Source organism: Oncorhynchus mykiss, chromosome 1, assembly GCF_013265735.2.
Source record: "Oncorhynchus mykiss isolate Arlee chromosome 1, USDA_OmykA_1.1, whole genome shotgun sequence".
Lineage (NCBI taxonomy): Eukaryota > Metazoa > Chordata > Actinopteri > Salmoniformes > Salmonidae > Oncorhynchus > Oncorhynchus mykiss.
The window spans coordinates 19,465,074-19,491,056 of NC_048565.1; the positions used below are offsets into that span (position 1 = coordinate 19,465,074).

At 43.0% G+C, this 25,983-nt stretch overlaps 1 protein-coding gene across 1 annotated transcript; it reads right to left on the reverse strand.

Moving 5' to 3' along the window:
* Positions 1 to 9,514: 9,514 nt before the first annotated feature.
* Positions 9,515 to 18,250, reverse strand: LOC110501969 (lipoprotein lipase). The gene is made up of 10 exons (XM_021579881.2): positions 17,972 to 18,250; positions 16,212 to 16,393; positions 15,724 to 15,903; positions 13,997 to 14,108; positions 13,302 to 13,535; positions 12,771 to 13,016; positions 11,638 to 11,758; positions 11,233 to 11,415; positions 10,935 to 11,042; positions 9,515 to 10,799 (listed from the first exon to the last, which is right to left on the reverse strand). Exons 1-10 carry the CDS (start codon positions 18,063 to 18,065, stop codon positions 10,748 to 10,750), a joined length of 1,512 nt encoding a protein of 503 aa, XP_021435556.2. The 5' UTR covers positions 18,066 to 18,250; the 3' UTR covers positions 9,515 to 10,747.
* Between the last annotated feature and the right edge of the window lie 7,733 nt (positions 18,251 to 25,983).

The following is a 25,983-nucleotide window of genomic DNA, read 5'->3' on the forward strand; positions in this document are numbered from 1 at the left end:
AATCTCCGGAGCCCAGAATCAATAACCCGCCGTGTTACTCTGGGGAGCCCACTGAATGCCGCTCGTTCCTCACCCAGTGTGATATTGTGTTTTCTCTCCAGCCCAACACTTACTCCAGGAGCACTGCTCGTGTCGCCTACGTCATATCTCTCCTTATTGGACGGGCTCGTGAGTGGGGCACGGCAATCTGGGAGGCAAGGGCTGAGTGTATTAACCAGTATCAAGACTTTAAGGAGGAGATGATACGGGTTTTTGATCGATCTGTTTTTGGGGAGGAGGCTTCCAGGGCCCTGTCTTCCCTATGTCAAGGCAATCGATCCATAACAGACTACTCTATTGAGTTTCGCACTCTTGCTGTCTCCAGTGGCTGGAACGAGCCGGCCTTGCTCGCTCGTCTTCTGGAGGGTTTCCGCGCAGAGGTAAAGGATGAGATTCTCTCCCGGGAGGTTCCTTCCAGCGTGGATTCCTTGATTGAACTCGCTATTCGCATTGAGCGACGGGTTGATCTTCGTCACCGAGCTCGTGGAAAGGAGCTCGCGCTCTCCGTCGCCTCCCTCTCCGCATCACTACCATCTTCCTCTGCCGGCTCGGGTGCTGAGCCCATGCAGCTGGGAGGTATCCGCATCTCGACTAAGGAGAGGGAACGGAGAATCACCAACCGCCTCTGTCTCTATTGCGGTTCCGCTGGTCATTTTGCCACTTCATGTCCAGTAAAAGGCCAGAGCTCGTCAGTAAGCGGAGGGCTACTGGTGAGCGCTACTACTCCTGTCTCTCCTTCAAGATCCTGCACTACCTTGTCGGTCCATCTACGCTGGACCGGTTCGTCAGCTTCCTGCAGTGCCTTAATAGACTCTGGGGCGGAGGGCTGTTTTATGGACGAGACCTGGGCTCGGGAACATGACATTCCTCTCAGACAGTTAAAGGAGCCCACGGCCTTGTTCGCCCTGGATGGTAGTCCTCTCCCCAGGATTCAGCGTGAGACGCTACCTTTAACCCTCACTGTTTCTGGTAATCATAGTGAAACCATTTCTTTTTTAATTTTTCGTTCACCTTTTACACCTGTTGTTTTGGGCCATCCCTGGCTAGTTTGTCATAATCCTTCCATTAATTGGTCTAGTAATTCTATCCTCTCCTGGAACGTCTCTTGTCATGTGAAATGTTTAATGTCTGCTATCCCTCCTGTTTCCTCTGTCTCTTCTTCACAGGAGGAGCCTGGTGATTTGACAGGGGTGCCGGAGGAATATCACGATCTGCGCACGGTGTTCAGTCGGTCCAGGGCCACCTCTCTTCCTCCACACCGGTCGTATGATTGTAGTATTGATCTCCTTCCGGGAACCACCCCCCCCCGGGGTAGACTATACTCTCTGTCGGCTCCCGAACGTAAGGCTCTCGAAGATTATTTGTCTGTAGCTCTTGACGCCGGTACCATAGTCCCCTCCTCCTCTCCCGCCGGAGCGGGGTTTTTTTTTGTCAAGAAGAAGGACGGGTCTCTGCGCCCCTGCATAGATTATCGAGGGCTGAATGACATAACAGTGAAGAATCGTTATCCGCTTCCTCTTATGTCTTCAGCCTTCGAGATCCTGCAGGGAGCCAGGTTTTTCACTAAGTTGGACCTTCGTAACGCTTACCATCTCGTGCGCATCAGGGAGGGGGACGAGTGGAAGACGGCGTTTAACACTCCGTTAGGGCACTTTGAATACCGGGTTCTTCCTTTCGGCCTCGCTAACGCTCCAGCTGTCTTTCAGGCATTAGTCAATGATGTCCTGAGAGACATGCTGAACATCTTTGTTTTCGTTTACCTTGACGATATCCTGATTTTTTCACCGTCACTCCAGATTCATGTTCAGCACGTTCGACGTGTCCTCCAGCGCCTTTTAGAGAATTGTCTTTTCGTGAAGGCTGAGAAGTGCACTTTTCATGCCTCCTCCGTCACATTTCTCGGTTCTGTTATTTCCGCTGAAGGCATTAAGATGGATCCCGCTAAGGTCCAAGCTGTCATTGATTGGCCCGTCCCTAAGTCACGCGTCGAGCTGCAGCGCTTTCTCGGCTTCGCGAACTTCTATCGTCGTTTCATCCGTAATTTCGGTCAGGTGGCAGTTCCTCTCACAGCCCTTACTTCTGTCAAGACGTGCTTTAAGTGGTCCGTTTCCGCCCAGGGAGCTTTTGATCTCCTCAAGAATCGTTTTACATCCGCTCCTATCCTTGTTACACCTGACGTCTCTAGACAGTTCGTTGTCGAGGTTGACGCGTCAGAGGTGGGAGTGGGAGCCATCCTTTCTCAGCGCTCCCTCTCTGACGACAAGGTCCACCCATGCGCGTATTTTTCTCATCGCCTGTCGCCGTCGGAACGTAACTATGATGTGGGTAACCGCGAACTGCTCGCCATCCGGTTAGCCCTAGGCGAATGGCGACAGTGGTTGGAGGGGGCGACCGTTCCTTTTGTCGTTTGGACTGACCATAGGAACCTTGAGTACATCCGTTCTGCCAAACGACTTAATGCGCGTCAGGCGCGTTGGGCGCTGTTTTTCGCTCGTTTCGAGTTCGTGATTTCTTATCGTCCGGGCTCTAAGAACACCAAGCCTGATGCTTTGTCTCGTCTCTTCAGTTCTTCAGTAGCCTCCACTGACCCCGAGGGGATTCTCCCTGAGGGGCGTGTTGTCGGGTTGACTGTCTGGGGAATTGAGAGGCAGGTAAAGCAAGCACTCACTCAAACTCCGTCGCCGCGCGCTTGTCCTAGGAACCTTCTTTTCGTTCCCGTTCCTACTCGTCTGGCCGTTCTTCAGTGGGCTCACTCTGCCAAGTTAGCCGGCCACCCTGGCGTTCGGGGTACGCTTGCTTCCATTCGCCAGCGTTTCTGGTGGCCCACCCGGGAGCATGACACGCGTCGTTTCGTGGCTGCTTGTTCGGTCTGCGCGCAGACTAAGTCCGGTAACTCTCCTCCTGCCGGCCGTCTCAGGCCGCTTCCTATTCCCTCTCGACCGTGGTCTCACATCGCCTTAGATTTTGTCACCGGACTGCCTTCGTCAGCGGGGAAGACTGTTATTCTTACGGTTGTCGATAGGTTCTCTAAGGCGGCTCATTTCATTCCCCTTGCTAAGCTTCCTTCTGCTAAAGAGACGGCACAAATCATCATCGAGAATGTTTTCAGAATTCATGGCCTTCCGTCAGACGTCGTTTCGGACAGAGGTCCGCAATTCACGTCTCAATTTTGGAGGGAGTTTTGCCGTTTGATTGGGGCTTCCGTCAGTCTCTCTTCCGGCTTTCACCCCCAGTCTAACGGTCAAGCAGAACGGGCCAATCAGACTATTGGTCGCATCTTACGCAGTCTTTCTTTTCGCAACCCTGCGTCTTGGTCAGAACAGCTCCCCTGGGCAGAATACGCCCACAACTCGCTTCCTTCGTCTGCGACCGGGCTATCTCCTTTTCAGAGTAGCCTCGGGTACCAGCCTCCGTTGTTCTCATCTCAGTTCGCCGAGTCCAGCGTCCCCTCCGCTCAGGCTTTTGTCCAACGTTGCGAGCGCACCTGGAAGAGGGTCAGGTCTGCACTTTGCCGTTATAGGGCGCAGACTGTGAGAGCTGCTAATAAGCGTAGAACGAAGAGCCCTAGATATTGTCGCGGTCAGAGAGTTTGGCTCTCCACTCAGAACCTTCCCCTTAAGACGGCTTCTCGCAAGTTGACCCCGCGGTTCATTGGTCCATTCCGTATCTCTCAGGTCATTAATCCTGTCGCAGTGCGACTTCTTCTTCCGCGATATCTTCGTCGCGTCCACCCGGTCTTCCATGTCTCCTGTGTTAAGCCCGTTCTTCGCGCCCCCGCTCGTCTTCCCCCCCCCCCCCCCATCCTTGTCGAGGGCGCACCTATCTACAGGGTCCGTAAAATCTTGGACATGCGTCCTCGGGGCCGTGGTCATCAGTACCTAGTTGACTGGGAGGGGTACGGTCCTGAGGAGAGGAGTTGGGTTCCCTCTCGGGACGTGCTGGACCGTGCGCTGATTGATGATTTCCTCCGTTGCCGCCAGGTTTCCTCCTCGAGTGCGCCAGGAGGCGCTCGGTGAGTGGGGGGGTACTGTCATGTACTGTCATGTTGTCTTGTCTCTGTCCTTTCCCTTCACCCTGTCTCCCTCTGCTGGTCGTTGTTATGTTACCTTTTCTCCCCCTCTTTTCCCCAGCTGTGCCCTGTCTCCTCCTAACTACCTCGTCACCCCGTTCCCCACCTGTTCCCTTTTTCCCTCTGATTAGGTCCCTATATCTGTCTCTGTTTCTGCTCCTGTCCTTGTCGGATTCTTGTTTGTTTGTGTCATTCATGCCTGAACCAGACTGTCGTCATGTTTGCTGTAACCTTGTCCTGTCCTGTCGGAATCTGCCGGTCCATCTGAGCCTACCTGTGTGTGGTAATTAAAGAAGCTCTGTTTAAGTTGATTCGCTTTTGGGTCCTCATTCACGCACCGTAACATTTCATGCCTGAAAATAAATTGTTCATTTAACGCTTCATCATACAACTTTCTGGGAATGGTGCAGGTTAGTTGCTTGGTTTAGGGAACACTCACATTTAAGGAACTTGACCAAACAAAATAATATTCCTATTTCATTGCTTTGACAGAACCTTTCCTAAAAGTTCAAACAGTTAGATTTGTGTAATGTTCTCTAAAATCAAATCAAATCAAATGTATTGATATCTCAAAGTGCTGAACAGAAACGCAGCATAAAACCCCAAACAGCAAGCAATGCAGGTGTAGAAGCACGGTGGCTAGAAAAACTCCCTAGAAAGGCCAAAACCTAGCAAGAAACCTAGAGAGGAACCAGGCTATGAGGGATGGCCAGTCCTCTTCTGGCTGTGCCGGGTGGAGATTATAACAGAACATGGCCAAGATGTTCAAATGTTCATAAATGACCAGAATGGTCAAATAATAATAATCACAGTAGTTGTCGAGGGTGCATCAAGTCAGCACCTCAGGAGTAAATGTCAGTTGGCTTTTCATAGCCGATCATTAAGAGTATCTCTACCACTCCTGCTGTCTCTAGAGAGTTGAAAACATCAGGTCTGGGGCAGGTAGTTCTCTAATTGATTTGACATTGGGAATGTTCTCAAATAGTTCAGAGAACATTACGAAACGTTCTGTGGGAATTTCAGTACTTCAGCATAACATTTCCTCATGGTTCTTGAAGAAAAGGACTAGGCTTTTGGTGGACTAACTTCTGCTGCCACCATGGCGCATCGGTCAAAATGCAAATAAGGAGATTGTGGGTGGGGGTGGGGTTGGATGGTTTTATAAAGCCGGTGGGAAGGATGTGTTAGAAGTTGTGGCTTGTAAGGCCTTGGAGATAGATTGGATGTGGTGGTCTGGAAGGGAAATACAAAAGGGAAACATTAGGAACACAACAAAATGGTGCAGACATGACAAAGTAGTGCCAGGTGTCTATGGGGAAAAAGGCTTGACATAACATCTATAAACTAAGGAGACTGCCAGGAATAACATAAAGGAGCAATAGCATGGATATAAAGGACATGCTATGAGTTTAGGCCTCATAATACAGTTCACTTACATTTCTCCTACAATAAAATAACATAGGGAACTTACTTCATCATATCATGCACACTGGACAGGTGAAGGATAGGGCAACACCAAGCATAATCTGAACTGGTAGGTAGGAAGGAGCATGCAGTTTATATCGGGAAACAGTGAAAAGGGTAGAGTAGAGGTGATTAAGGGAGCGGAAACAGATGTGGAGGGAAGGGATGTGGTCTAGGGTAATTGTAAACAAATTGAAGCCCGTAGAAGTGGCATGACCCTTTACAACATTTCTATTTAAAAAGTCCTGTTCTCAAATTGTTCCGAGAACGTTAAGAAAACTTTCCATTAAAAACCATAACAACACCTTTAGTAACGCTCAGAGAATGTTCTAAGAATGTTATTTCAAATTATAAACTGGGCTGAAAGCCATGGTATATCAGACCGTATACCACGGGTATGACAAAACATTTATTTTTACTTCTCCAATTACGTAAGTAACTAGTTTGTGGTATATTGCCAATATAACACGGCTAAGGGCTGTATCCAGGCTCTCCTCGTTACGTAGTGCTAAGAATAGCCCTTAGCTATATGTCAAGGAACCAGAGTAAAACGTTTTCAGAATCTCCCTACATCCTAAAAACCAATGTTCTTGGAACAGGTGAAATTTTCACTTCAGTTTCATCATTCAGGAAACATATGGCTTCGTTCCTACAGCCAATGGAAACCAAAAACATACGTTCCCACAACTTCCAAGGAACCAAATGTACTAGCTGGGTTTGAGTTATTTTGTCAATTGATTTATGATAACATGATGCCATAACTATTGGACATATGATCATGTTTTTTTCCCTTTACAACATATCACAGTGCAGAGGGTTTTATGGCGTTTTTCCATGCAAGGGGAACCTCAGCCCACATTAGGTCTGCTTGAGGGGACTGTTTCCTGTAGCAGGTATGTGTTAAGTGAGCTATGTGGGGTTTAGGTGCACAACTAAAGTGGAACATCATGTTATGAGAAGCAATGTGCGAAACCTGTGATGTCATCAACATTACTGTCTTTAGTTCCAGAAGACTGCTCTGAGTGGAGGAAGCCAGATGGGCCAGTATAAATCATAGTCCAATTCTAACCAACCACACCTCTACCCCCTTTCCCCCAGCCTCTTACCCTAGAAACCATTCACCATGTTATACATCCATAGCCCCTTGACTTACGTAGAAATTGTGGTCTAGTAATGATGCAAGATCGCTTCAACAACATTTCTCCCCTGCTTTCTAACAAAACAGCATTTGAGCTTATCCAAACTTGCTTTCTGTTGCAAAGCCAATTTCAATTGGATGTTTAGTTTGATCATTTGCTTAGGTACATTCAGAGATGTAGCCTAACTATCATGTGATCTCTGTGGGAGATTAATAACAAATGAACAAATGCATGCTTTTAGTTAGTTGGTGTTTGACTCTTTATGCTGGGATACCCACTGGTTGTACTATGGGAGAAATAGGTCTACAACCAATCAGCATGACATAGGCCTAGTTTGATTTGAACCCGCTTCCTCACTTAAGACCGTTGATCTTCTCAACATTTGACATACTGTATCAGTCAGTAGGGATCTGGAGTCCGTGTGAATTGTGGTTGGTCAGCCTCAGAGGTCTGTTGGACCAGTCCCGTGTTTCCATTATCTAAGCAGTGCACAAGTGTGTACGTAGGACTAAGAATAATGTCACCTGCTAGGGTCACATGCTTTCCTTCAAGAATGTGCACATGGCAAGTGTGTCTAGCCTCTATGGTGGACCATTGTTGTCAAGCGCCAAGGAAAAGTCCACAGGGGACGCCCTGACAAACCTATCAGAGGCCCCTGGTCGCTCAGAATGAGAAACAAAGTTTGGCTCTGATGCGGGTATTTGTCGCTGTTGTTATGGAACAAGTGGGACAAAGGGGGGAAAATCCCCACAGCAGTTGTCTTATTGTACTGTTGCCAGATTCAACACACATATCCCCTGCTGCTCCCCCCAGAAAAAGCAGCTCTTGTAGCGTTCCAGTTGTCATCCAATCTAATGTTGCTTTTCTAGGAACTTGACCGAGTTTCCCTGTAAAGCAGGAACAGCAGTATTAGAAAAACAGATGCAATCACTCCCCATTGCTACGGTGCTGCAATTCTGGAGGGAAGCTGATTCGATTTTGGAGGGAAGCATCTCATTCAGTGTTATGGTGACGTAGTTCGTTTTGATGAGATAATGTTGGAAAGCTGTACTGTAGAGATTTGCAAGAGCCAGTAAATTGGTGTGGTTTGGAAGCCAACTGCTGTCCAAAGTTTTGGAAGTGATAAATTGTTCTGGACTGCTTTTTCCAGGGTTCTTTTTAAGAATGACATGTGTGGTTCTAATGGCTTCAGGAAGTTCTTACCATGTGTAAAGATATCCTAGTTTATTTATCATGGTTGTGATGTATAGTGTGTTGTGTAGCTAAATGAGCCAGAAGTGGATATTTTCCCATTAGGAACATCTGTAAAATTCTTCAGAACTATTACATCTTCACTGCAAACATTTGTCTCACGTTGTTTGCTTTTTTTTGGGAGCTTTTCATAAGAACTCCAATGGAAAAATGACAATAACATCTTAGAGAGGCATTCTGGGGACAATAAGTTCAGTGTAAAGTAAGGTTTTAACCACATCTTTGTAGGGGTTACAGTCGTACACAAACACAAAAACACAATAAGGAAATATTTCAATGACCTCAAGGGAGGGAAGAGGTTTCCTAACCCTATCTCTGTCCAGTACCTACTTAGACCCATCACCCCCGAGGGAACACAGGCAGACCGGATTGCTTAAACACATCAGTGTCATTCCTCAATCCGACTGTAATCTACCGGATGACAGATGGTTTCCATGTTTTTGCCACATACTTTCAAGATATATCTTCTTATTCCATGAAAAATGTGTATTAATGAATGATTTAAAGCAAAATGTTAACAATGTGTCATCTATCTCATGTTGTTTTGTACAGTACTCACAGTAGTGAGTCATGGGAAAATATCTATCCTATCATGTTTCCTTATTTTTTGGATGGTCCAAATTCCAATAATTACCCAATAACCTGTTTTCATGGAATACTACCATGTATTTCCAACTCAGGGAATTTGGGGTCCAAAACTATTTCTCTGTGTATTGCCACTATGTGTTGCATAACTTGTTTTGGTATTTTAGGGTACTGATGATAGGCTCTAATGTGGATGTTGTGCTACTAGCACATGTCAGACGTAAGGTTTAATGAGCCGCAGGTGTCAGATTAGGCACAATGAGACCACTGTGCGTTAAGCACAGGAGTAATAACACTACTATTACAACAGTAGCCATCCACATCAAATTATATTAGTGTTATTTCTCTTATGCCTGTTTGCAAATATTGACAATACCTGTGAATGACAACTGCCTCTATGTTGATGGCACTAGATTCAGCATGTGATTATATCAAGAGATTAAGAACGCTTTTTTGGTCAATTGTACTCAACGTCCAACTGAAATTTGAGTTCCGCTTTTAACACAACCCCTCCTAAAGACACACATACTGTACTTATAAAGTTTTGGAGCGGTGCGTGGGGCTGCCACACTGGGCCCAGGGGGGCTGTTGTTGTTTGGGTTAAGTGCCTTGCTCAAGGGAACAATGGCAGGCAATGGCATCTAGGGTTTGAGACCAGATTCCAGTTGCCAGCTCACTTCCCGCCAGATTTTTCCCATCAGACCCGGGATTCGAACTGGCAACCCTCCGGCTGCTGGTTCGCCTCGAACCACTAGACTACCTGCCGAATATATGCTTATATAGTCAGTCTTGTAAATTATGTATTGCCAACAATTATACACTATTGAGTGATGTTGACAGAGATTTTAATAATGTCATAAGAATAGCTTGTATCTAGTTACATGTTCTAGGGTTAGAACAAGATTTAAGGAATTCAAGAACACAATATGTAGATCAGGGGAGTAGTAAATCCAATAATACCCAGATGTATAATGTACTCACTTTATTAAAGTATCATGATTTTCCTTCATACAGTGCACTGCATTTCAGTTCATAAAAGTAAATGTACTCATCAGCTGGCATGGAGACCAATTTGATCAGTCTGTCCAAAGCCACACGTGTAAAATCACAAAGATTAATCTATAAAAACAAAGACAGCAATGGAAACTTGCCCAAATATATTACAGCTTAATATACAAATATATACAGGTACATTCAATAAATAGAATATGAAACATTATTGGGATGCATTATGGCTATTATGTAGGGCTGTCCACCAATGTTTGCAAAGGCTCACAGATATGTTCTGTATTTAGTGTAGCATTTTGTTTGACCTTTCAAAAGGGCATGATTGACCAATAGGGTTAAGGTAATTGTTTCCACATCATTTTTGTCCTATAAAGGAAGTTATAAAAGTTTTCAGGAAATGCTAACTTCTGCTTGTGACCTCTATCTTCTCAAGTCAAGTGGCCAATTAAATATTAATCTAAACACAACAATCCAGTTTGACTAGTTGTTGAATGATCAAATTGACTGACGTGGTTTAACGCCCTTAAAGTGACCCCTGCCAAACACAATAACCAAATGCACACAAAGAACAGGCAGGGAATTAATCTACAACAACTCATATATATACTGTATAACACTGATTGAAAAGCCATGTACACAGATCACTGTAATATTCAACTCAGTAGACAGTGTCACCATCTTTGGTCTCTGTGGTGGTGGCAGTTAGTTGTTTAGGCACGATGGCATTAGTGACATGACTATTATAGTGTGCATACCGAATGTGTCAAAAAGCTTTCTTAAAAGCAGAAGCTATGTTAATCTCTTTGAATCAAAAGTTTGAATCGGAACTACCCAGTATAGGGTTAGAAATACATTGATGTGATTTGTATACATGGACACAGATGAAGGATTACAAAGATAATGTAGCAACGTTAGACAAAGTCAAAACCATGAAAAAGCTGATTTTAGAATGACGTTTGTAACACTCTCCATGATGACGGTTAATAGAAGAAAAAGCCCATAAACTGACTCCCAGCACAGTGGATATAGTGATATAGATTGTGCTTGGGGATGGAGATGACATGACAGAATGGAAGGCAGAAAACGGTACATGTCAGAGACTAACATCTCTTATCTTCTCTCCAGCACGTTCTCCCTGGCTTCATCCAGCTTTGGCTGTGGGGTGCAGTGCAGACTGTATTCAAGTGCTGCTTCATGCAGTGTTCTTCTTGAAGAGGCTTCCCTGCATCTTGAGCCTGTGCATCCTAAAGATAAGAGAGAAGAGAAAAAAAAGTTCAAAAGAAAATGAGGAAGGAAGTTCTGAATCCTATCTTTGGATATGATAGATTTTTATGCATTCAAAGTTTCACAAAGTTTCCAAAATGTTCTAGATTTCTTACGTTTTCTCTTTCCGGCTCATGTTGTCCTCTTTTGATTTGACAAAGACTGCGTCGTCTTTTCCTCTGACGAGGTAGGCAAACTCTCCATCTTTAGCGCTGAAGATCACCCTGTAGTCAGACAGTAAATACTATCAGTAAAGCCTTCTGAAACATGTATCATACAACTTCAAAGACTGGCAAAGTGAAAGATGATGTGCAGTGTCAAAGATATTCATATGTGGTCCACAGTACTGCTGGGTTTTGATTGATCCATCTCATCAATTGGAATATTCAGTTCATCATTATCATCATAACTTACTTGGACTGAGTCTCCCCGGCCTTGACACGCATTTTGCGGATGTGGAAGTTGCTGTTACCCCACCAGTCAGACCAGCTGAAGTAAGCGTCTTTCTCCCAACGCAGCTTGACCATAAGCAGCTCCCCGATGTCCACGTCAGTGGTCAGCAGGAAGGACACGGTGCTGTTAGTGTTCAGGAACGGCCTGAGAGGTCACACACAGTTCAAAGGTTAGGGGGTCAGTTCACCCTCTGTACTGTATACAGTACCCAGCTGAGGAGAGGCGATGAGGTGATATCTCTGGGGTTAATTATGTCAGTGTATAATATTTGTACGTTTGGATATGTTTAGAAATGATATCAAGCATTTCTAGACAAAAAAATAAATAATGATTTTATTATTTTCTTTAATATCAGACTATACGTACATGATGTAGGGAATGTCTGTCTTCTCATCATGGGTTCCGTACAGAGAGATTTTCATGGGCTGCTCAGTGTAGTCCAGTTTCTCGCTGCTGAAGAAATGCACCTTCACTTGGTAATGGAAAACTGTGGAAAGAATGACGGAGACCTTAATTTAGAACCACGCCACACAGACGTCTGAAACCCTGAGTATGTTTGCCTATGCAAATACCTGCAGTGTGCCCAGTTGAGACACATTCTCCAACTGTTTGAAGTGTTTGTGGCATGTGGACATTATCCCATCACTGATGCCCACAGTTAAAGCTAAAGATCCTTATTCTGCTCCCACAGAACTGTAGTACCTCCATGATTATGACCTGTCTTTACATACCCATATTATAGCTCTGCTTACTGCCATGACTAAGGGTGACTAAGGGAAGGAAAATGCTTAACTTCAGATTACGCATTAACGAATAGAATTGGCATGTAAAGTATCCTCTAACTTTACACTGTAAGCAATCACGTGCAGTGGTCTCAAGTTACCAAACTACAGCCACTACTAAAATACTAATAGACTCACTCTAATGTGACTTTCATGGCTTGCACCATAAACCTTGTTTTATCCCCCCTGCTTGTTTTGGTTTGACCTTGATGCCACCAACGTATCAGATGTGTTAGACTGTGCCAATCCTACAATAGTGGGGTGAGGGGGGTTAAAAATTGACGCAGGCTGGGCATATGTTATGGAATCTTTTATGGATAGGGAGTCAGGAGGAACTGATAAAGGAGGGACTTGTGTAGACTTCAGAAGTTACACTGTTTGAACAGGGTTATCTAGTACTGGTACAGTATGTGCACTGGGGCCCCGTTGTACTAATGTAACATACATGGCCTGGTAAAGAGACTCGGTGTTCAGTTAAAGCTTTCAAGGCCAGCTTGAGCTAAGCTCCATGCCACCACTACAGTAACTACATTCAGCCTTCTGGACCAATGCATTGAGGATTTGGTAACAAATGTAAATCAAGTCTTAACTTATGAAAATCTATTTTAGTGCCAGGGAATGAACCTTCTGTTGTGAGAAAGATTAATCCAATTGTTCCTTTGTGCATGAGTGCTCTCTCATCCTAAAGCAATTCCCCTACATCTCTCTCGCTCTTACGTTTGAAGGGCATCGTCTCACGGGTCTTGAGGTACATCTTGGTGCTCCGGGGCAGGCGGACCTTGTTGACGCCGTAGCCCACCTTGTTGCAACGGTTCTTGCGGCAGTTGAGACACATTCCCTTCATGAAGGCCTCCTTGGAGCTGCAGCGGTAGGCCATGGTCTGATGCTCTGCTGCATTCACCAGCGAGTCGATGAACAGGTGGATGGAGCGCTCGTGGGAACACTTCACAATCTGGTCCATATCTACACAGGATCCACATAAAACAAGACCATTAGGACCATGATGACTAAATCACTGGCTGATTCTCTTATATTCACCGGACTAACTGTGCAACCATGTCTGGGACATTTGCTTATTCAGACTTAAAGTTAAAGAAAAGTTAAGACATTGAAAATGACACTTTTATTGGAGTCAAAGTACCCGATGCAGATATTCAAACTTTAAGAAACACGCCTCATGAAGATTTACTACACTGTAATAACAGAGTGTGATTTTATTACATTGCAGTGTTAAGTTATAGTACGTACTATGGATGCCTGTGGTGGCAATCATCATCATGGTGTTCTGCAGGTCACAGCCTGGCTGGAAGGTTCCTCCGTTGGGGTAGATGTCCACATGGCCCACCGGTCTCTGGATGCCGATACTGCGGTCTGGGGAGCCCCGGGTGTTGGTGTGCAGGACGTCCACGAAGAGAGCATCATCAGGGGACAGGGTGGTCTGGTTGTCAGCGTGCTCAAAGGTCGGGCCGGCTGGGTCCAAACCTGGGAGACGGATGGAAGGAGAGAGAAGGGGGAAGTAGAGAGAGAGAGAGAGAGAGAGAAGTCACAGTCCATCTGTAATACTGTACATGAGAACATGCATGCAAAAGCCTCAGTGTGCTTCCAGGACTGAAGTAAAGCCACAATGTACTCAATGGATGTTTAATGGTGTTTAATGGTGTTTAATGGTGTTTAATGGTGTTTAATGGTGTTTAATGGTATGCTGCCTCCAGGGCCTGATCTGGTTTAGGGATAAATATTTTAATATTCTAAGCAGGTCAAAGAGATTTCATAGTTGAGTCAACTTTATGGAGACAAACTCAGGGACTATTGAGGCTAAATTCATTGGGGTAGAACTTGCATTTGTAGGCCTGTGCATGTATGTTTGCATCCATGGTACATGTAGTGACAGACTGATAGACAAACAATAAAACCTCTTCAGCAGAGAAGGACTGTCTGCTCACCTGTGATCCTGCTGACTTTGTGGTTGGTGAGGAAACCGGCGATGCCGGCTACATGAGCTCCCAGACTGTATCCCAGCAGATGTATCTTCTCCCAGGGGTAGTCCAGTGTTTTCTGACAAGGGGGGAAAGCAAAAATGGTTTATTCCTAATTCCTAGGCTGTCAAGTGTGACTGTGTAAAGACTTAGCTGTGAAACTTCTTATGCCATGGTTATGCGATGCTAACACCCTTTCAAGTATATTCTGTTACGTCAGTTATACTGTCTGCTTTCACATGTAACCATTTCAGGCGGTTTATCATACCAATGTGTCCTCTCTTGCCCTAAAGTATTTTTCTAGCAGACAATATGCTTCACATGTGCCGCTTCTATCAATAATGTATTGTGTAATGATGCGGATCAACAACATGGCAGTAAAAATCCTTTATGAGGCATACTAAATCAGAACCAGCAGGAAAACACAACCCCAACTCTGACTTCTAAAACATTGTATTACCAATAATATACAGTATACTGAACAAAAACATAAACGCAACACGCATTCATTTCACAGATTTTACTGAGTTACAGTTCATATAAGGAAATCAGTCATTTGAAATACAATTATTAGGGCCTAATCTATGGATTTCACATCACTGGGAATACAGATATGTATCTATTGGTCACAGATATCTTTTTTTTTTTATTGCCTCACAATGGGCCTTAGGATCTCGTCACAGTATCTGTGTGCATTTAAATTGCCATCGATAAAATGCAATTGTGTTCATTGTCCGTAGCTTATGCCTGCCCATACCATAACGCCACCGCCACCATAGGGTACTCTGTTCACAAAGTTGTCATCAGTAAACCACTCGCCCAGATGACGCCATACATGTGGTCTGCGGTTGTGAGGCCAGTTGGGCGTACTGCCAAATTCTCTAAAACAACGATGGAGGTGGCTTACGGTAGAGAAATTAACATTACATTTTCTGGCAACAGCACTGGTGGACATTCCTTTAGTCAGCATGCCAATTCCGCGTGACAAAACGGCACATTTTAGAGTGGAATTGTATTGTCCACACCACAAGGTGCACCTGTGTAAGGATCTTGCTGTTTCTTGATATGCCAAACCTGTCAGGGGGATGGATTAACTTGGCAAAGGAGAAATGCTCACTAACATGGATGTAAACAAATTTGTGCACAACATTTTGGAGAAATACGCTTTTTGTGACTATGGAACATTTCTGGGATATTTTATTTAAGCTCATGAAACATGGGACCAGCACTTTACATGTTGCGTTTATATATTTGTTCAGTGTATTTTTAATAACTAGATCAATTCCAAACTTCAGATACAACTTTTGTTCAACTCACCCATTTACACTACTGCCTGAAAGTCTGATCTCAAGTTAGAAATCAGGCCATTCTGTGAAGCTTATATTTAAGCAATAAGGGCCGAGGGGGTGTTGTATATAGCCAATATACAATGGCTAAGGGCAGTCCTTAGCACGAGTACCTGGATACAGCCCTTAGCCGTGGTATATTACCAATGCCTCATTACCAATGCCAGGTGCGTTATTGCTGTTTTAAACTGGTTACCAATGTAATTAGAGCTTTAAAAAATGTTTTTGTCATAACCGTGGTATACGGTCTGATATACCACGGCTTTCGGCCAATCAGCATTCATGCTCGAACCACCCAGTTAATATTATATTCTTTCCTGTGTACACAGTGACCTTGAGATCACTTACCTGCAGCCAGTTGACAAACTTGGCTACGTCTCTGCCCACCAGCTTGGTGTAAGCGGCGGAGGTAGGGTAGTGCTGCTGGGCCCGGGTCAGCCAGTCCACCACGATAACGTTGGCCTTGGGCTCCCTCTCATACAGCGCTGTCACCAGCTTAGGGACCCAGCTCTCAAATAGCCCTGTGACCTGGAAGAGACACAGTTCTGGGGTCAGTGGCTGGCATGACCCACTGTGGCCCTGTCCCCCATTGTCTGCTCACTGCACTGATTGAAGACCAGCCAAGTGTCAGCACTTTAACACATGAATGAGCACTGGAGCGTTATAACTAGGGACAGCGGGAGGCTTCTCATCATGCATCTAGTTATCATTGCTGAATCTACAATTATTGTTGAGTTATTTCGCTCATAATATAAACAATACAGCTTATTCAAATGATGGTAAACAATTTATGCTTTAGTGATAATCAATCATAATAGAATGTCAAAGCTTTTTACCGTCCATCCATGAATAACCATGAACGTCTGAGTCTCAGGGTTGAATTCACACTCTGGGATGGTTAAGGGCTGGCCAGGAACAATGTAGCACAGGTCATCATCTGGTACCTCAGCGGTTCTCAGGGAGAACTTGGATACAATGTCAGTGAAGTCCTCAAGCCATTCAGTAGAGTTGTTGTTACCTGCATAGAGTGATGATTTTTACTTTTTTTTTTGTCATTTAGCAGGCACTCTTATCTAGAGCAATTTACAGGACAAATTAGTGTTAAGTGCCTTGCTCAACGGCACATCGACAGATTTGTCAACTAGTCGGCTCAGGAATTCAAACCAGTGACCTTTTGGTTACTTGCCTAAATGCTCTTAACCGCTACACTACCTGCCGCCCTCTTTACTACTAATGCATAATCTTGCATGTCAGCACTTTAAACATAAATCCTGTTCTAACAGCATACAGGCTACTATTATGCACAATGCAGGGGAGTCAAGAGTCTATAGGTATCTGCCTCATTCATTATACTATTGTTTACATTTTCAACCAGATACATGTTGAAACTCATTCTAGATGTCATATCAGTGAAGAGTTTGTCATAATCATGATTGCACAAGGCAGTCACTAGAAATTCAAACCCTTTACCACCACCAAAAAATGTACTTCTGATTTGCATGACAAATCAAATCCAGCATCTACAATTTCTTTACAAGGAAACAAATTCCAGTATTTTTTATTGGATCTTTCAAGTGGTGGCAATTCAGCTTTTTATATTCACACACTGACTATCTTGGAAGAAAATAATTACAAAAACACAATCTGCAGAATTTATCAGTTTATCAATTGGTATAATCTAGTCCAATTAACAGCATGATAAAATAAATCATGAAACTTTTTAACAGTCAAGTGTCGCCCCCTTTTGCCACTTGCATTTCTACCAACCAAACATTCATTCATGATTCCACATTTTCTAGTAATGCTATTTCACACAAAACAAATCACAAATAAGCCTATTGACCACATTAAATAGCGAATATAATGTTAATAATAATTATAATATATATATATATATATATATATATATATATATATATATATATATATATATATATATATATGTGTGTTATTATGCAAAAATGTGTAAAACAAATGAAAAATAGTTATTTTGCATTAAAAAATGCTAACATATTTTAGTACTCAAAGTATTGTTGTAATTGCACTTGAATTTGCAAATAATTATTTTCTTCCTCATTTTCTTTCGGATCCAATTTTTGTTGTTGTTGCAATGGTTGGAAAGAGCTCCCACTGCGCACCCTAAACAAAAGATACCTGAGGGGTGGGGTAGGTGGGTCTGACAACTTCATAAACTATTTTCTGGGTTACTATGGGTCAGTGGGAGATGGCTGCACCAATTATGCTCCTTCCAGGTGGCTTGAGTGTTTATTTTATGGAGAAATTCAACTAGGAGCGGACTGGGACCAGAAATCAGCCCTGGCATTTCTAACACACAAGACCATTATTTTTCTTGAGGCCCCCACACTGGACCAAATTTTCCTTGAGGAACCCATTATTATCAAAATAATTATACTTTTGTGAAAATAAATAAATAAATTGACAGGCCCAGTGGACAAAAAAACTTGACCAACCCATCTGGCATTTGCCCGTAATGCCAGATGGCTAGTCAGCCCCCAGGAAAATAATGTATTCATTTAACCTCTCTTTAACAAAGCCAAAGTCAGCTCTACAAACAGGAGACATATCCCTTACTTACCAAAAAGTGTTTGTTCTGGTGTACTTGAAAAAGATGCACAGATATTTGCAAGAATTATCCAAACGGTGACCAAATAGGTATTTTCTTTTCCCATATTATTGTTGATCTAGAGGTTTCTCTGTCAAGTCCCGAATGAAAAGTTCCTTGAAAATTGGTTTAGGAGTAGTAGATCCAATTGTATAAGTCAGTAGGATCACAGCTCCGGTTAAAAACTGTGGTTTGACTGTGATCAGAGAGTTAATAACTTTCTTACGAAGTCTGCCACAATTGCCGCCCCAAGTTGTCTTTATAAGAGGCTCATTTGAATAAACAAACTCCATTGGTCTGAAATGTGTGGGCTGGTTCCAAATGCAAAATTGCAACAAAAATCATTCGCAACTCTGTGCCTTCACCAATGCGCATTAAATGTGGAAATGTTACATTTCTGTTCTATAGCTTTCACTTGTAATCCTTCATTTCAGAATAATATCTTGTCATGATTAAAATATGTTCACCAAATTGATTTACTTTCTATTTCTTTAGAGATTCAATGCTTTAGCCTAATTCGTTTTAAAACATTTTTTCAATATACATTTTCGTAAAATAAAAAAAATAAAACTTTTATTCATCAGAAATGGGCTTCTATAGGTGTGTGAGCTATGCAGTCTCTACAATCTCATGCTCCAGTTTTGTATTCTTCTGTGAATCAGGCCTACCAGACACAATGCAACAAACTGGAGAAGAACCAGTGACATTGTAACAATGCGTTTTTCCCCGCAATATTTATGAATCGTAATATATGTATGTCTAACTATATCTCGATCTATCTCTATATAGCGAAAAGTTATACGTTTTGTGTGTAGGATTCTGCTAAATGCAGAGACACTATTGGTGCTGAATAAAATGTGTCAATATCATTTGAAATGTACTTGCATAATGTCATATTTGTTATGAAATATATCGTACAAAACCCCCCCACAACTAAACCGTTAGGCCTAATAAGCTATACTTTAAACGCGAAAATATGTTGCATTGATCCTACAGGGATTACATAATTGATGTGTGGCATAAAAGTATACCTCAGCCATCCCCAGGGACAACAATACACTCTTGTCACTTGCCTTTACTGAGAAAGTCGTGGTGGACACCAGATTCCCATGTGAAGGAGAAGGGCAATGGGTGTGTTGTGCAAGCAAGCCCCTTCTCTCATTGGTTGATCAGCTGAATTTGGAAACGATGACAAATCTCGATTGACTCACAAATGATACAAGACTGTCTCAGTGTCAGATACCAGATCTATGTGGAAATTCTGAATGACATATTTCAATGCGTTATGTTAATTTATGCAGTACTAAACTCAACAAAACAGTCTCTTCCCACTGGGCACACTGGTTGAATCAACCTTGTTTTCATGTAATTTCAATGAAATAACTTGAACCAACATGGAATAGACATTGTTTTGATGTTTGTACCCACTGGGTTGGCATACTCCAACAAATAACTAATTTAATTGGACTATGAAAACCAGATGTTTAAAACACAATTCATATAGTATGTTGGCAGCTGAACAGTTTTAAGGTTCTATTAACTTCAACTTTTTTTGCATGTAAAATAAATTATGAGATTGAAATTACACTGTGGGAGAGGCAGTGGTGTGGGTGGGAAATTTGTGTGACCAGTATGACTGGTGTTATGAACAGAGAGTATATAACTCATGTCTGGACAGAGAGTGATGCATGCCAATTGTCTTCTCCTCCACATTTGTCTGGTACATCAGGCAAAACCTATTAACCTGAGGGTCAACTTGACAGAACTTGATGAGAGAACAATAACATGTACTGTTTGATTGTATATAATGTCATATTATTGATCTATAGCCTGTCCACTGAATAGAGAACATGTAAAACCTGGATCTCACTCTGGAGGAATATTGTTTCACTAAATCTTAGAATCTGTAGGAAAAAAATGTCATAAAATAGATTAAACCCGCAGTCAGAGTAGTATGTATGAACATGTACAGTACTATTTATCAGGGAGGCTTTGTGCTTTGCCCTCGCTACAAAAGTACCCACATATGAATCTAAGTTGACCTTTAAGGAGGATCTGTGTATCTAATGTGTGCAGTAACTTATACAGACAGGGCCGGCCCAAGGCATAAGTGAGATAAGTGACCACTTGGGGCCCCATAGAGCAAGGGAGCCCCAGACCCAAAAATAAATTAATTTTCAATTTACTGTTGAGCTATAAAAGCAGAATACACATGGTGCAATTTGGTTGTGCATAAGCACACATCTGTTGTTCTCTTGTTATGGCAGTTACTGACAGTCACTCAATTGGCCCATGTCAGCAAAACATTTCTAGATTGGTAAATTAGTTTAGCCGGCTATCTAAACTTGTAGTAATCAATTAATACCAGGCACACAAGGCACTTACCCAGGGGCAAGGTAAAAAATGTGCCGATGTGCACTTGAGCAAGGCATTTAATCCTAATTGCTCCAGGGTTGCTGTTGATAATGGCACACCCTGGCCGTGACCCCACTGTTCGAGGAATAAAGGACATGGCATAATTCATGGAAAAATGTGTAGAATTGAAGGAAATTATCTTTAAAACTACAAACATTTCTCTCCACCCTATGACAAAATGTGTAGAATTGCAGCAAACCTGTTTTAAAACTTTTCTTCTCTCTGCTTTTAAAAGTGGGGCCATTAAAATGTTTTGCCCATGAGGTGCTTAGGGCCCAAAAAAGGCTAGGACTGGCCCTGTATACAGATCACCTTATGTAACCAGTAAAACTGAGATGTGTGGAGAAATATCAACTCTGTACTTAGGAATGCATATTGTATTTAGATGTGACATTTTCCGAGTGCAAATACACCATTGCTGGCCAAATACAAACCACTGATAAACTACACTTTTTCTGGTAATCATTCAATAAGCTTTCTCATTACAAATATAGCACACTGTTTCTTTGAATTTTCTCTGGTTATGTGCATGACTAACTAAGGTAATTGATGCTTAGGGCTACCAATGTGCCCAACCCAGTGTTTTAGATGGGAGTGATGCCTAGCCTTGATCTGTGATGTCTAACCCACTGAAGACACGTTGTAATTAAGGAGAAGGATGCCTATTGGCTGTGCTCCCCCTATATCTCCCTAATCTCAGACAGACTATCCACTGTGGTTGTCATCTTTGCCCAAGGGGAAGCATATTGATAGAAGATAAGGCAGAAATATAAGCATGACTGTGCAATACACAATACACACCTCTGGGGTTTCCTGACAACACTGAGGATAAGTCTACTTGTGTCTCCATTGGTATGATTAACATGGAGACCCACATTTCCCAACAACCACTTCAGAGAGGATAAATAATGGCAGTCGCACCATGTGAAGACAGCTGGAAAGAGGAAGAGATATTTATTTATTTTCTCTTTTGTACTTTAACTATTTGCACATCGCTACAACATTGTATGTAGACAGACATAATATGCCATTTGAAATGTCTTTATTCTTTTGGACCTTGTGTGAGTGTAATATTTACTGTTCGCGTTTTATTGTTTATTTCACTTTTGTTTATCCATTTCAGTTGCTTTGGCAATGTAAACATATGTTTTCCATGCCAATAAATCCCCTTAAATTGAATTGAATTGACAGAGACACAGAGAGAGCGTGAGAGAGAGAACAGACAGACAGGAAGGCAGACAGTAACATACAGGCAAGCTAACAGACAGACAGAGAGAACCAAGCAGCCAGCCAGCCAGTCAGATATAGAGCTAAGCAGTCAGACAAACATAGTGCCAGATAGCTGGGGGCGTATTGGAGTCTGTACAGGTCTAATATCACAGTTTGGTGTCATGCAGTCCTTTGTCTCTTATTAGCTTGGCTTTGACCGTGAGTTCTGCTGAGGAAATTAAAAGCTCATTGTGAGTTCACAGCATCTGGACAAAACAGATCAATTTCCTGTCCGTTTGTGTCCAAAAAGCCGGACATCCAGAATAGAGCAAATAGTTCTCTTTGCATGCATGAAAACAGCATGCGTGACCTACAACAACAAACCATTCTGTGACATTATTCTGTATAGTTTGACTGCAGCCATGGCCATGCTAGAAACTCCAGTCTAAAAAGCCTGCAGCTCTGTCAAGGAGGTCAACGAGCTATGTCAGCATTAATTACTAACATTTACATGAGTAATAAATACTTAATTGTAAACATTTATAGGTAGTGAATGCTGCTCCATCTGGTCTCCTCTCTCTCTCTGCACCACACAAATGCACATGGGTCCTCCAGCTGAGTTTGCAGTCAGTCCATTGTTTAAAAGAACTGTTCAACCCTTTTCAAAAGAACCAAATGCATCAAACACCCCACTGCCAAGGTGTCCAGCATCCTCATGCTAAACCCCCATCTGATTACTCACAGATTGGATACGCTGTGGGAAAACTGTCAACAAGTAAAAATGTGTCTTAATTACTTAGCACGACGTAACACAAATACGTTTCAGGAGGAAGCCAGCAGGAAGGTGTGTACAGCGCTGTATGGCTGCAGGACTTTGCTTTCCACGTGAAGGGACTGTACTCTATCTCTTCTTTGCTTTAGCTGTGGGCCAAGCTGTATGTCCATGCTCTTTGGTCTTATGATGTGTAATAAGTCAACTGTCTGTGATGTACTGCAGTGGATTCAGCATTTTTCCACACTACACTCTTAGGAAAAAGAGTTCCTAAAGAGTTCTTCGGCTGTCCCCATAGGAGAACCCTTTTTGGATCCAGGTGGAAAGATGTTGGGTTCCATGTAGAACCCTCTACGTTAAACAGCCTACATTAAACCTGCCACCTCACCCCAGCCCCCCGACCATTATATCCATCTGCTAGGGACCCCTGCCTGCCTGTCCTAGTATGGCACAACACCAACACATGTTGTCCCTCTGCCCTGGACCTTGACCTTGAACGAGGGAGGGAGGGTAGAGGAGAGGGACTCTTACAGTAGAAATCCCTGCACAAAACAGTGAGGTTTGATTGCTGAGTGAAAATGGTCACATAGCATAATTGTTTTGCAGATGTGTCCTGCATGCTGATTTCTTTATCTGAAAGTGGGTTTGTAGTATTTCCAGCCGCTCTCCGTATCACAATGACCAAGACACAATAGGAAAATATTGAGGTGCTGCTAAGGCCTTGAGTTGGAATGCTGAGTTGGAATGTAAAAAACACGAGTCACCATTTAAACCAGGGGTGTCGAACTCATTCCATGTAGGGCCCAGTGTCTGCACGTTTTTTTTCCTTCTTTCAATTAAGACCTAGACAACCAAGTGAGGGGAGTTCCTTACTAATTGGTGGCCTTATTTCACGTTTTGTTCTATGAGATAATATCAGTCAGTTAACATGACCTTTATGAATTGTGAAGCCTTTATATGGAGAAACATTGGAGCGAGAAAGAAAGAAAATGACTCTCCTATTTCCTCCCTCCATCCTGAAATGACATGAAGGAAATTATCATGTTCTGTCCTCAGGCTGTGTACTCTATGGAGACTGTATGGAGTGACACCGTGTGTGTCTGTGTCTAAATGTGTGTGTGTGTGTGTGTGTGTGTGTGTGTGTGTGTGTGTGTGTGTGTGTGTGTGTATGTATATATATATATATATATATATATATATATATATATATATATATATATATACATACACGTGTGTGTGTATATGTCTCTAAATGTATGGTTTCCCCTTTATAGTGTAGGAAGAGTAGGTAAAGTGCAGGGACATTGAGCCTTGCAGGGGGGAACCAGTTCGGCCTCTAATAAGAACCAGACTGTTCTGTAAGTCCACTCCGCCTCATCCTCATTCCACTTACACAATGTAAACCAGTGGTGTAAACCAGTGATGTGTTCAGTCCACAGTGAGCTGAATGGACAGTCCTTAGGAGTTAGTTATGACTGGTGAGACAACTACAGTACAGCTGCAGTTATATAGGTGAAACCTTATTCTACAATCTACATGCCGATGTCCGCTACCTCCCCCACTCAGTTTCCGTCTTGGTATATAACCCCCCCCCCCCCCCCGACATGCACACACACACACACACACACACACACAAGCATGCACGCACCCACACACATGCATACAAATGCATACACATTCTTAGAAAGGGGAAACGTATGTGCTGAATGCCACATCTGTTTTGCCACATGTGCTCCCTCTGTGTAGGAGACATGCCTTCGTAACTGGTATAAAACAAAGAGGGACTTCATGAGGGCAAAGGTATTCCATGTCCTTTTACTAAACCTCATCTCAATTTTACAGATCCCAGGGCAGTGTTTCCCACATTCCCACACGTCTCAGTGCTCAGGTCCTATACAACTCTACTTGTATAGGACCACTCCACTGTCTGTTGTAAACTGTCACTGGAAGTCATAAGCGTTACTGTAAAACTAGCACCTATGCTGCTCAAGTCAGTTTAGGCATGAAAGTGCTAATGTATTCATTTGTGTGTGTGTGTGTGTGCGTGTGGGTGTGCGTGTGTGCGCACGCGTGCGTGTGTAAGAGGAATTGCTGTCAGTCAGTTATGTGGGGAATGGAGAGTGACCCACCAGGATAATGTTGTGTACACCCAGGAAGCTGACTGGCCATGGAATCCATCTCAGGCAGCTCCAGCCAGCAGACTCCATGCACAGCAGCCAGTCAGCCAGCCTCCACTGTGAAACAGCCTTTCACAACTCATCACATCTACCCATCCACCCAGGCCCAGGGGACAGAGGCATGCCAACCCTGCACTCAGCTAACCCATTTCACAATGGGGCAATTCCATGCCAGGATGGCCCAACGTTATTTAATATCATATACATGATGTTGTGGATTTTCCTGAAATGAATTCAGGAAATGAATTCCCCTTTGGGGGAAGGATGGTTGGCATACCTTTTGAAATCTGTATCCAAAATAATTATTGAGAAATAACTAGTTCAAGTTGTAACATTTAGTTTTTGCCTAAACACTGACTACAACGATGAGTCTGTAGATGCTACAAAGCCAAGTGGTGATGTGATCTGAACCCTTACCGTGGGTTCTGAAATATGACTGTTTAGATTTAAGAATACAAGTTATTTATATTAATTTTGGGATAGTAAAAAGTATAAACATAAATATCTCAAAAGTACTCTTTTAGATGTTATTCTTTTTGAGACATTTTGTTTTAAACAATGTACTATATAAGTATATCAAATTTCCAGAGCGGGCTGTTTGCTACTTTTGAAGTTATGAGCACCACCAACACATGGATTCAAAGGGAACTCCATCTGCTGGTGATTTGCTGAATGTGCAATTCACATTCACAAGAACAGTGATTGATTAATGGTCTATAATGTAAACTTCTATGTATAAAATGGGTCGTATCTTAAAAAGTACCAGAAAGATCATTCTGGAAATTTGAGGTGTTTTAAGAGTATATTGTTCCAAACAATATGTCTGAAAATAAACTAAATCAAAAAGGGTACCTTTGAGATATTTAAGTTAATATGACAGGATTTTATTTTATACCCCTTTTTCGTGATATCCGATTGGTAGTTACAGTCTATTGGTAGTCCCATCGCTATAACTCCCGTGCGGACTCGGGAGAGACGAAGGTCGAGAGCCATGCATCCTCTGAAACACGACCCCGCCAAGTCACACTGCTTCTTGACATACTGCTGGCTTAACCCAGAAGCCAGCCACACTGACGTGTCGGAGGAAACACCGTACAGCTGGCAACCAAAGCCAGCGTGCATGCGCCCAGCCGCCACAAGGATTCGCTAGAATGCGATGGGACAAGGACATCCGGCCGGCCAAACCCTCCCCTAAACTGGACGATCGATGGTCTTAATCTAAACACTACTCATATTTTAAATCAAATCAAATGTATTTGTCACATGCACCAAATACAACAGGTGTAGACTATACTGTTAAAATCGTACTTACATGCCCTTTCACAATAATGCAGAGGTAAAAAGTACAAAAAAAGAGCAAAAAAGGAAATAGTATCACAATAAAATGACAATAACGAGAAAATACACATTGG

What these genes read in the sequence shown, in the direction of transcription:
- LOC110501969 (XM_021579881.2), bottom strand. Translation starts at nt 18,065, where the DNA reads ATGGGAAAAGAAAATACCTATTTGGTCACCGTTTGGATAATTCTTGCA. An exon ending in TGCCACCACAGGCATCCATA is followed by an intron (nt 13,017 to 13,301) that starts GTACGTACTATA and finishes GATCCTGTGTAG; the next exon opens with ATATGGACCAGATTGTGAAG. An exon ending in TGAGACGATGCCCTTCAAAC is followed by an intron (nt 11,759 to 12,770) that starts GTAAGAGCGAGA and finishes TTCTTTCCACAG; the next exon opens with TTTTCCATTACCAAGTGAAG.